The following is an 11,065-nucleotide window of genomic DNA, read 5'->3' on the forward strand; positions in this document are numbered from 1 at the left end:
GAAACTCTTTAGTCATTACACTAATATGTAGTGACAAACATCTAAATTTGTCTTAACATGTATTAGTATTTTACGTCATTTTTTTTAAATGTTAAAACACAAAAACAGTGTGAAACCGCTTCATCACAAGTATTCATTGACACTGGATGGCAACACACAGAATAACCAGGCAATTTTAAGAACCAAAGGTAACTTGAGATGCCAGGCTATGTCACTGGCTCCCACCACTGACCTCTGTACTTGCACCTCTAACTCCTGCTCCTGCTCCTCCTCCTCAACCCTACCAGGTGTCATTGCTCTTCATGACACCCAACTATTTAACCGAGATGCCACCACCCAAACCTACCTCGTACCCAAAGGCCGGCTGGAAGCCCGAAACTTGGGAGAAAGCTGGAGTCAGTAAGCTAGGGCAAGCAGATTCCCTCTGTGTTGGCAAACCCTACCCCCGATGCCGTCTGTGACACAGGCAAGCCCTTGCCTGTGCTCACTCCTCAGAGGCTATATAAGGAATGTAAAACTACACCAAACTATTTCAGCCCAACACCCACATGAGTCACAGAGTGAGAGAGGGGGGTAGAGGAGGACGGAGAGAGGTAACGTCAACTCACCCTACTTTCTGCCAAAGCTTTAATGAATATAAATCTTTGGATTTTATTTTAAAAAAAATTTTTAAAAAAATAAATTGCACGTACTTGAGAAACATAAAATGCAGAAACTCAAGTGAAGTCATCTGCCTTCTTTCTGGAGGGCATGAAACACAGTTCAACCAAACCAGCAATTATATTTAAAACATCAACTTCTTAAAGCAACAGAGCAGCTCACATATAGTAAAGACTGCCAACACTTGGTGCGCTCATAGACAATGTAAAAATAGTAATATAGTCCATCTAGACTGAAGTAAAGCAACCAGCCAAGCACCCAAAATAATCCCAGCAATAAAACCTGCACATCTGATACTTTAATGGAAATCATTACCAGAGTTTTGAATTTGTCTATATTTATTGTTTTTCGTGCAAGATGGTCACTGCTCTCTCGACATTATACAAACAGCAATCTTTACGGACTTGGATTAGTTTTCTTAGAAAAGTCGGAGAGCCAAGAAAATCCATCATGAATTTGGACTGCATGAGACGGAGACCCACAGCAGCGACAGGTCATGGAGGTTAGATTTCACATGTGATATCAGCTCACTGCAAATTGATCTGTTTTAAAAACAGATTATATCAAAACAGAGGGGAGGAAGAACATTAATCTAGATGAACATGTGTTAATTAAAAACTTCCATCGTAATATGAACCCACTGGAGGAAAACATCAGGTTAAGCCAGTAAATATGATAGTTATGTTTTTGATACTCGTGCAAGTGACGTAGTCCCCGTTTATGGCATTTCTATTTATAACCCCCTGCAGTTTTCCCATATCATCTTTATAGGAGCTTGTCTAATTAATGAGAGTGCACATGATCCTCAAATACACGCAATTACACGCCATTTATTTTATGGTGAACAGGCTACGGAATTATGAGCTGATACAGCTTACTTTTGAATGATTTGAATATGTCCAAGACAATAATTTGCCCAAACACTGAAGACCGGTGACACCAGAGCAGTGCAGAGCTGGGGGAAAAAAAAAAAAAACCACAACAGAGGAAGCAGGATGGGACGCGAAAACTGGACAAACTCCTGGAGCTCTAACAAAGTAGTTCCGACATTCAGAGCAGCTCGACCAAAACCATAAACTGCACACTTCGGGATCACAAACAAATTACGCTGTGAAAAAGTTGGCTTTAAAAAAAAAAAAAAAAAGTTGCAAAGGAATGTGTTGAGATGTTTGCTTACCTCCTGTCCCGCCGTGTGTTCGCCAGACATCACGAGTCAGTGTGTACCGGAGGAAAGAAAGAAAAAAAGAAAAGAAAGAGAAGTCAATCGGTAAGTAGGCAACTTTTCGGACTTCCTTAAGGCGGACGTCAGGAAGCCACCGTGGAGAGCAGCGAACTCATTCCCTCAAATTCTTTTTAGTAGGACTCGGAGCAAACGTCACAGGTCACGTGGGCGGCGGCTTCATTTCAGACTCGGGCTGTGAAGAAGAAAGGGGAGGCCGAGGATCACAGACAGCGTCCATCTACTGCTAATAAACAGAAGAAAACTCATTTCTAGCTCAGTGTTTTCAAATTGAATAACAATAAAAAGTCCGCTTCGCACGATGGTGGAAAGTATAGGAATTTATTTTTAAATTGAGTTTAACAATAGTTTTAATTGGATATCATCCCTATGTTGGTCACCACAAGTGTGTGTGTGTGTGTGTGTGTGTGTGTGTGTGTGTGTGTGTGTGTGTGTGTGTTAATAAGCAAGACAAAAAAAAAGTATCTGATTTGCAAATAATAATTATGGAAGACGTTTTCAGATCCTTTGTAATCAGATTCTGTAAAAGTACCATTACAGCAATGTGAAAATATTCCATTACAAATAAGTCCTGCATGAAAACGGAAAGCTCATTAGCAGCAAAATGGAGTTAAAGTATTGCAGTTAACATAGTGGTTTGATCCCACTGACTAATAACTGATTAATATCTATGACATCATTACAAACATCTGCTACATATTGCTGTTGTAGCTGCTGGGGGTGGAGTTATAGTTTGAATTACTTTCTTTACTTTCCAATTTTATATACAGCTGCACTGAATAAATCTGAGGGGTCTTGAGCAATGTGACTCAGACTACACACTGTTCTTTGCAAGATGTCAGATGCCCAAAAGGTTAGAAACCAAGCTAATCTTAAACAATGTGTTGTATTTTAAAAGCTTGTTATATTACCTTTTGTGTCAAATCTTTATATTAAAGTAACTAAAGCTGACACATAAATGTAGTGGAGTGGAAAGCACATTTCCCTCTGAAATGTAGTTGAGCGGAAGTAACATCAAAGTAGTATCAAATGGAAATACACTAAAGTACAAGTACCTCAAAACTATTTCAGAAAAATACTTGAGTAAATGTACTTTGTTACTTTTACCACTGGAAAGTGGAAAGTAAGTTGCTGCATGTCATTGCAATGCTCTCGATCCCCACACTTCCTGTCTGTCTCTATTGACGCCAACTGATGAAGTTAAAACATGTCCAGACATGAACACATTCATCTTTTACACATGGACACACACACAACGAAGTAAACTGGACTTTACAAATAGGTTGTAAAGCACTGGTTTAATCTTTAACTAATTTGTTGGTTATTATCTATTGTGTCAGATCACCTGGAAAGTAACTAAGGCTGTCAAATTAGTAGCCTATGGTGGAGTAAAGTACATGTACCTCAAAATTGTTCTGAAGTACAGTACTTACTGTACCGATGACGTTTTCAAAATCACTTCTTAAATTGCATTTCTCTCTCTCAAAAAAAAAAAAATCAGTTTTTTAATTATATTTCCAACATGCCTCAACTGTTTTATTGCTATTGTCGTTTTACGTCTTGTTTTTTTGTTGCAGCTTTTTAATTCCTTTTTTGTTTGTGTTATTTTAATTGCCTGGTTTTGTTTGCTTCAGTCCTGAAATGTTTTAATCCCAGTAAGCTCCTTGCAACTTTGTATCGGAAAGTACCTCATAGATAAAGATGATTTTAAATGTTTATTGTTGGATAGCGACTTATTTTACTTGGGTAACGTTTTGAATGCAAGCTGCATTTTTGTCCATTTAATGTTTTAAAATCTGCAACATAATACTTCTTGATACTAGACCGCAAAGTAATATTTGAAACATTGAGATGACGCTTGTCGGATAAAGTGTGGCTGTTGATCAGCAGATGGCCACAAGATGGAGACAGACGCCAACAAAATGGAGACGGTACCCTCGAGGTGCCGCTGCTCCATCATCAGCTCAGTGGCTGCTGAACAAATGAACAAATCATGAATCATCAGTGAGGCCCTTAAACACAAGCTCGGACTGTTCTTCACAGAGGATTTAATTGTTTACCCCGCCGTCCGCAGCAGGTTATTGAGCCCAGCCGGTACTCGTGTGAGTTATTGAAGGTGGTTTTTTTTTATTTATTATTATTTCTTTTTTGTAACGTTGAAGAACCGGCGGCCTGATTTTTGTGGCTTTAAAACGTCAGCTAGTAAAAAAAAAAAAAACCTACCAGGCTCTCAGTCAAACTTGTGCACTTTTTTGTGAAAGATGGCTGACAACGGAGCACACCCGGCCGAGGAGGACCCGGCCGCAGCTTTCTTGGCCCAACAGGAGAGTGAGATCGCCGGGATAGAGAACGACGGCGAAGGGTTTGGTGCGCTGGAGGGAGCCGACGGGGAGCTGACGCAGCCGGCCAACTACGGCAAGTTTGTGACCGAGCTAATGTCGGAGCTCATTGAAGCTCGGTGAACGTGCCTACCGGTACTCGTAGCGGAGATGTAGAAGTTACCGACCGAAGGCCTTATTGTCATGTGTTGATTTAAAGAACCGGTGATTCAATCATGTCGTGTGAACATTGGCTCGTTGAACACTGAGCTAACGCAACGTTAGCCTTGCGCCTTAGCGCGCAGACGGCAGCGTGTTTGTTTGCGTTTGGACATCAGACGGAACATTTTAATACGCGTCAGTGGTTTCTCTCCCCACCACCACCACCCCAGAACATCCTGCTGGAGATGTCTAATCACGCTGCGTCTCAGAAACACCGATTAAAACCCAGAAAGTAAAGTGAATTACGCGTGGCCGCTTTTCCGGAAAGTCTGGTCCTGCTAACTCAGCGAGCGGCCAAACAGGTGCTGCTGCATTTCTTCAGCTCCGATCAGCTCCTGAACGAAGTTACACAGCAGAGAGAGCATACGTGACTCCAGATGGCGAGGAACTAGGGCACCTGGAGAAACTCCGAGAAGCCCATTTTAACATCCAGCTTGTGTGTGTTTCTTCTTGTTTTAATCGCCATGTTAGACGACTTTGGAGAGGATGCTGCCACGGTGAATGGAGATGTGTTTCAGGTGAGCAATTGTGTTTTAATGAATGTGAAAGGTTGAGTTTTATTATAAACACCATCAAACCATTTAACTTTCTCTCATTTTTTGGTTTGTTTCTGCATTAGTGTGTGTTGTGTAGTAAAAGTGAATGGTTTACTTTTCAGCTCATATATGAATCAAATAGCTGTTTATAAAGAGGTAAAGGTTTTATGCATGCGTGCATTACTCAACAGGCCCTTTGGGCCCCGGTCCAGGGGCCCATAGAGTCCAGGGGCCCACAGGGTCAACGGGCCCCTGTACCAGGGCCCATAGGGTCCAGGGGCCCACAGGGTCAGAGGGCCCCTGGATCAAAACCTCTTTCTGATAGGACTGCAAACATTTTCTGTAGGATAGTCGATAAAATGATTCAACACATAAAATGACTATAATAGACACATAAGGACTGCAGAGACACAAATTGTTGTCAGATTACTTGTTGAGATGTGAAACAGCTAACAGACATGAAATGACTAAAACGGATGTAAAATGACAAAGAAGAGGTCAGAACGACTAAAAGAAAAAGACAACACTGACTGCAGAGAGACAGTAAACAACTACAAACAAACATAAGATGGACCATAAACAGACACATAGTGACGTGAAGGACAATGATGTGACCACAGAGGGCCACAAAAGCACACTAAATATGTATTGTCAAAACAGACATGAAGCGATCAAACATTGACAGGATGTGTTGTTTACAGTGTTTGAGTCTTGCTGCGACGTAAAGGAGGCGTCCATTGTCTCATAATCCACACGTGGTTTCATGTCTCTCCAAAAGGAGTCCAATGGCCCAACAGACAACTATGCAGCCATCGCTCAGGTGGATATTCAGAGGCAGGAGCCTGAGAGTTTACGCAAGTGGAGGGAGGAGCAGAAGACGCGCCTTGAAGCACTCGGTGAGCAAAGCTGTTACCATGTCGGTGTGACTCAAAATCTATATCGTCTCGTGTCTTATCATTATTTTACTTGTGATCCAGAAAGTTCAACCAAAGTTCAATCATACGTCACTAATTTCCCACTGTTTGTCCTCTTTACGGGGTTCACGTTGTTCTCTCACAAGACTCGGCGTCCAAGGCCGCAGAGGCAGAGTGGAGAGAGAAAGCCAAGAAGGAGCTGGAGGACTGGCACGTACACCAGAACGAGCAGATGGAGAAGAACAAGGCCAACAACAGGTTCGGGTCTGACATGTTCCCCCGTTAACACGCAGGGAAATAACAGTTGGTGGCGATGCTGTTCTCACTACACTGAACTCATTTTCTACAGCGTAACAACTTCAAGTGTCATATTGAAAAATCGATTGTATCGTCCTCTGTGGAAAATATTCAAAATGTTGTTTCTCATGCTCACGTCATGTCACGTCATGTCACGTCATGTCAGTCAGTCAGTGTGGTGACAAAAACACTTTCAACTAGATTATGAAAAAAAAATCGGCTAGACTTGCATATATTTTTATAACAGAATGTTTAACGATTGATTTACTCAACTGAAGCTTTTGTGCTGAATCCAAGATGATTAAAAAATAGTTTACTGCTCGTATGAACTTATTTTGGTTTGGTTGCAGTCAGTGTTGTACATTACAAATGTGCTGCAGCTAGGCATGTCCCAATTACATAACCGCCTGATCACAATCAATGAGCTGATCGAGATCATTTTACATAATCGCTTCCTTTCATCTTTGTAAAAACAGCTGGATGAAGCTAATAAAAATGTCTCGTTTCCATCACCGTTTGCACACACGAATTCTCCCCCGTTTGAGGTTGACTGGCGCTCTTTTAATGACGTCGTCTCTTCTTCTATGGTTTAATGAGGCACGAGTGGAGAATTAGTGCCACCAACTATTAAAATCAAGTCGCTTAACTTCAATCCACATCTATTGACATTAGAATCGTGTATTTAGTTGCAAAGCCAAACAAAGTGACGGTCAAAGGTCCTATTTATATCTTTCATAGTGATCAATGTCAATACATGGCTCTTATTATTCATAAGGTGTATTAATAAACTATGATTATGCTTGTACTGTAATAGCGGCACAAAATGAAGAGGGAAAATAAATTGTGAATTATTTGTTTGACAGTTGACTAAAATGTCATGATGGGGACAGCCCTGACTGCAGCCTCTCCTTCACCTAACTGGTTCTTTTTCACACTTTCCAACAGACTCTGTCCAAGTCTGGCACGGTATCACTCTGCATCTGTAGCTCTAGAGTTGTTTCTATTTTGTTTTTGAAAGCACTGAGAGACAATCCTCTGATGAGATATTAAGTCTCGAGCTGTGCGTCCCATTTAAATATCTGGAGAACAAAACAGGAAGCTTGTAAGTTTGAAGGAATGCAAACGTCACAGTTTCTGTTCCTGCTGCAGCCCAAAAGCTGCTCGTGTTTGCGTGAAACGCAATTTCTATTTGGTTTATTGGCGACCGTGTGTCACAGTCGTACAAAAAGACGATTTAGTCAGCGTTGGACCATTTTAAACTTGTCCACCTCATTAGAGACGTTTCTCAGTCGCTTAAATAACCCTTTAAAATCAGATCCAAACTTTTTCTCTGCCTGTTGTTTGACACTGAAACTGTTCTCCTCTCTCCTTCTTTTTCCTGCTGTCTTGGCCTTGCCTGCGCACTAGGATTGCTGACAAGGCTTTCTACAAACAGCCCAACTCTGATGTTATAGGCTTGGTGTAGGTTTTAGAACTCTTATGCTTTTTTTTTAATGTTGTAGTTTCTGACCCCTGAATTACCGCTCTTCGCCTGCTGCATGTCCCAACACTAGAATGACCGGTCTGTTTTTGAAGGCCTAGTTTGATGTTGCTTGCATTTGAACTTGACTGTTACGCAGGTCTATAATGTAAACGGAGTGTAGTATAGGTATAAAGAAATGCATGTTATCGTGTATCTTGTGCACAGGTGCTAGTCGTGTGATTGAACAGGCCGAGTGCCGTGATTGGCTCAGACCGGGCCTGCTGCCCCGGAAGTCTCTTCAACACTGCGGCTCATTCACGTCTTTCTCCGCTGTCCTTCGTCCCGCAGAGCATCCGAGGAGGCTTTCCTGACGGAGAGCGACGGCGACAGTCCGGGATCCGAGTGGGAGAGAGTAGCTCGCCTCTGCGACTTCAACCCAAAAACCAACAAGCAGGCAAAGGATGTTTCTCGAATGCGGTCTGTCCTCATCTCCCTCAAACAGACACCTCTAGTTCGCTAGAGGACGTCGCCGGGAGATTTTTTTGCTCTAGAAACATTGCCTTTTAATCTCACATTACATCAGAAGAATTTGTTTGCCCTTTTTCGTAAAATACCCGGTATGTTTATAACCTTTAAAAAAAAAAAAAAAAAAAAATCCTGCCTTTCTTTGATGCCTATTATATTACAATAATATACTCAACCTGACGCTGGTGTGGGAAGATGGACTGCTCTGTTGTTTCAACATCCTTTAGCTGCTCAGCTTCATCACAGTTATACTTAAGAAAATATTGTTACTGTAAGTTAAAAAAGAAAATTCTTTCCCCTTTTAACTTATAAATTGTTATTAGGTCAACTTTATTGCATGATTCTGCCAATATTTTGGATGCACAGTTTTTAGTTGTTTTATAAATCAGCATTTTGGTCAAACACTTACTGATTAAGCACTGTTGCATATTAGATTGTAACCACTTATGCCTCTCATCAATGTAGAACCATAAACACTCTGTTCACGTTTGTTGCATTATATCCCTATTTACCATATTTAAGGTAGCTAGCATATATTTCTCTTTAAGACACATAATAAGCTTGTGGCCTTTTTTGATCTCGCTCTTACTCCAGTTTAGAGTACTTAGCCAGATGGATTTTCTCTTCAATTCGGCAAAAAAATAAAAAAATAAATCACAACCAAAGAGTGTTGCCATCATCTAAATTTTCACACAAGATTCACGGATTGTTTCTCATCGCGCTGATTTTTCTCAGCAAAAGTTTGATGCACTATTTTTGTGTTACAACAACAAATTTTAGATTAACAACAAAATAAAAACACACACTAAGGTCTGCACATTGTTTCACATGTTGCCTATTTGGACATAATGAATAGTGGAATAAGTGAATGTTAAAAGGGAACTGGAAAATAAAAAACAATGGAGTGTGATCACGTCAGTGAATTTGTCCTCGTACGTTTTACCTGCCGAGACTTTGCCGTCTAATTGTCCTGAAGACAATCACTTGAATAAAATTGTTTGGCCGAAAGCCTCTTGCAACCAGTCACGGGTTCCCGAAGGCCGATTTACTCTGAAATCAGCGTGTTGGAGGGATTTGGCCACAGTCGGATGTTGTAAACAGACACCGTGAGGAGTCCTAAGAAGCAAAAGCATGTTATCAGGCGCACAGCAGCAACTTCTGTTTATTATACGAAGGCACGATGCCAATTAGTTTTCCAATGACGGCGCGTCACATTTAATCGGCAACTGAGGATTTTCAGGTGACACCAAAGTCTGTTGAGTGTTTCAGATGTCTGAAATCCTCCTCCCTTTCAGATGCACTCACCCAAGCTATTAACATAGAAATTGTGTTCAAAATCAATTTCCTCTGGGTTTTTTTTTTAACCTGATAAATAAAGGCTGCATACGCAGTAGATGACACCTGAATAGAGCTGTGTGGTGTTTTACCTTAAATACACACGACACCAGGATTTTTTGTTTTTATCAGAAGACACGGTCAGGTGTTTTATTGATAATTCTAATACATGGGATGCATCTGAAATTAAACTTGGCATGGAGTAAGAAACCGTATTCACAGTTGCGAGTATTTTTGCCTTCACCATTACATGAAGGTCCGTCTGGCAGGACCAGTTTCTACTTTGCAGTCTTGAAGCAAAATACTTTTATCACCTTGAGTAATTTACGAGTTTCTCATACGACGATAAATAACGCTTTCCTTAACATATGTACGTGAGCAATGTTGGAAACATAATACAGTCCAATTTCAAGATGGGCCTGGTCCGAGTCCAAGTTGAGCGGACGACGGCAGAGGTGATGGGGCAGATCCGTCTTCATTGCTTGGATTTCAAAGCTGTGGTAAAGACACCGACAATTATGGCGACGACAGTGAAGCCTTGAGCGAAGATACGTCCCCTCATCAGCAGCTGGGACTGCTTGTTTTTCCCTCGATGGAAGGCGCGGAGACCATACGTCAGAGCTCCCGCTGTTCCCAAGCAACCTGGAGGTGAAGCAGCCAATCACAACTTAAGAGACAGGTTCTCTTGGGACAATGCACAGGTGCATATTTCATATTGACTGTGACCATAAACGAGGTCAAAGAGGTGAGCAGATACTGTTACTGTCGTCACATGAAAGAGAAAGAAGGGTGCATGCTGTCCTTTGGTGCAACAAAGTCTGTTCAGACAGTGTTTATTAAAACAATGACAGTAGCAGCGGTCCACAGTTAAAGGGTACATACACCCAAATAAGAGGAAAATAAAGCTTATCACGGGGGTTGGTTTTTTTCTTTTTTTTCTGACATTTGTATTGTCACCAAACACAGTGCAGTTCGGATGAATGTAAGTTTATTTATGAAGCTCTAATTAGAAGAAGAACTTTTTAATTTTAAAAAAATATTTGAGGAAATGCACTGACAAAGACTTTACTATCAGCAGTTATGAAACTACAGGTTGTAAATAAAAGTAGTTTTTACATTCCTATTACGTAACGGGCAGCAGGACGGGTTTCACAGCTGGATATCAAAACCTCGTTAACCAACATGCAACAGGACATTTTCATTACTTCTGCATGGGTCAACTTTAAACGCAGATATCACTGATCTGACCAGTCTGTCGGGTGAAGGACTTGTGTGACTCTCCTCTGCACGGTTACGCAGCTTGTGTAACTCACCTATCGGGACGAATGGGTTGTCCTTGGTTTTCCTGATGAATTTCTCTTTGATCGTCTCGTCTTTGACCTTCGGTAAAGGGATGAAGCCCTCGATAACCGGGGGCCGAGCCAAGTCAAAGGGCATCGCACTCGGCGACGACGCTTTGGGAGTTTGCTCTGGGACTGCTGGTGTTATTACCGCCGCCATGCTTACCTTGTGACAACTGAGGAAACGAAGAACTAAACTTCCGGTTATAGTTCGTG

The 11,065-nt window shown here is 41.4% G+C and overlaps 3 protein-coding genes across 10 annotated transcripts in view; 1 reads left to right on the forward strand and 2 right to left on the reverse strand.

Annotated features, from left to right (window-relative positions):
- pdlim7 (PDZ and LIM domain 7) overlaps positions 1-2,017 on the reverse strand; it is a 30,740-nt gene extending 28,723 nt beyond the window's left edge. The window contains exon 1 of one of the 4 annotated variants that reach the window (XM_069171556.1): positions 1,838-2,017. In XM_069171556.1, the coding sequence (XP_069027657.1) occupies positions 1,838-1,867 (30 nt within the window). In that variant the 5' untranslated portion in view covers positions 1,868-2,017. Of the gene's footprint in view, positions 1-232; positions 299-346; positions 454-1,837 lie in introns of those variants that run through there. The other 3 variants (XM_069171553.1, XM_069171554.1, XM_069171555.1) reach the window with 3 other exon arrangements.
- Positions 2,018-3,842: 1,825 nt separating this feature from the next.
- cltb (clathrin, light chain B) lies at positions 3,843-9,092 on the forward strand. Of its 5 annotated transcripts, none has more exons than XM_069171558.1 (7): positions 3,844-4,016; positions 4,162-4,315; positions 4,912-4,958; positions 5,755-5,872; positions 6,037-6,148; positions 7,595-7,648; positions 7,998-9,092. In XM_069171558.1, the coding sequence occupies exons 2-7, from the start codon at positions 4,162-4,164 to the stop codon at positions 8,167-8,169; spliced, it is 657 nt and encodes a 218-aa protein (XP_069027659.1). In that variant the 5' UTR covers positions 3,844-4,016; the 3' UTR covers positions 8,170-9,092. The 5 variants fall into 5 exon arrangements, with proteins under 5 accessions (XP_069027661.1, XP_069027659.1, XP_069027660.1 ...); XM_069171559.1 differs by having other exon boundaries at positions 3,844-4,002; XM_069171560.1 differs by lacking the exon at positions 7,595-7,648 and adding an exon at positions 7,133-7,153 and having other exon boundaries at positions 3,843-4,315.
- Positions 9,093-9,176: 84 nt separating this feature from the next.
- Positions 9,177-11,024, reverse strand: higd2a (HIG1 hypoxia inducible domain family, member 2A). Its single transcript, XM_069171563.1, has 2 exons — positions 10,823-11,024; positions 9,177-10,151 (listed from the first exon to the last, which is right to left on the reverse strand). Exons 1-2 carry the CDS (start codon positions 11,007-11,009, stop codon positions 9,985-9,987), a joined length of 354 nt encoding a protein of 117 aa, XP_069027664.1. The 5' UTR covers positions 11,010-11,024; the 3' UTR covers positions 9,177-9,984.
- Positions 11,025-11,065: the final 41 nt, after the last annotated feature.

The sequence above is a fragment of the Embiotoca jacksoni genome, unplaced genomic scaffold (assembly GCF_022577435.1).
Source record: "Embiotoca jacksoni isolate LCO1_2020_lvr unplaced genomic scaffold, fEmbJac1.0.p SCAF_5, whole genome shotgun sequence".
Classification (NCBI taxonomy): domain Eukaryota; kingdom Metazoa; phylum Chordata; class Actinopteri; family Embiotocidae; genus Embiotoca; species Embiotoca jacksoni.

Coding starts and splice junctions, on each gene's coding strand:
- cltb (XM_069171557.1), top strand. CDS start 4,162: ATGGCTGACAACGGAGCACACCCGGCCGAGGAGGACCCGGCCGCAGCT. Junction 5,873..6,036: donor GACGCGCCTTGAAGCACTCG/GTGAGCAAAGCT, acceptor TTCTCTCACAAG/ACTCGGCGTCCAAGGCCGCA. Junction 6,149..7,594: donor AAGAACAAGGCCAACAACAG/GTTCGGGTCTGA, acceptor CCTGCGCACTAG/GATTGCTGACAAGGCTTTCT.
- higd2a (XM_069171563.1), bottom strand. CDS start 11,009: ATGGCGGCGGTAATAACACCAGCAGTCCCAGAGCAAACTCCCAAAGCG. Junction 10,152..10,822: donor CAACCCATTCGTCCCGATAG/GTGAGTTACACA, acceptor CTTCACCTCCAG/GTTGCTTGGGAACAGCGGGA.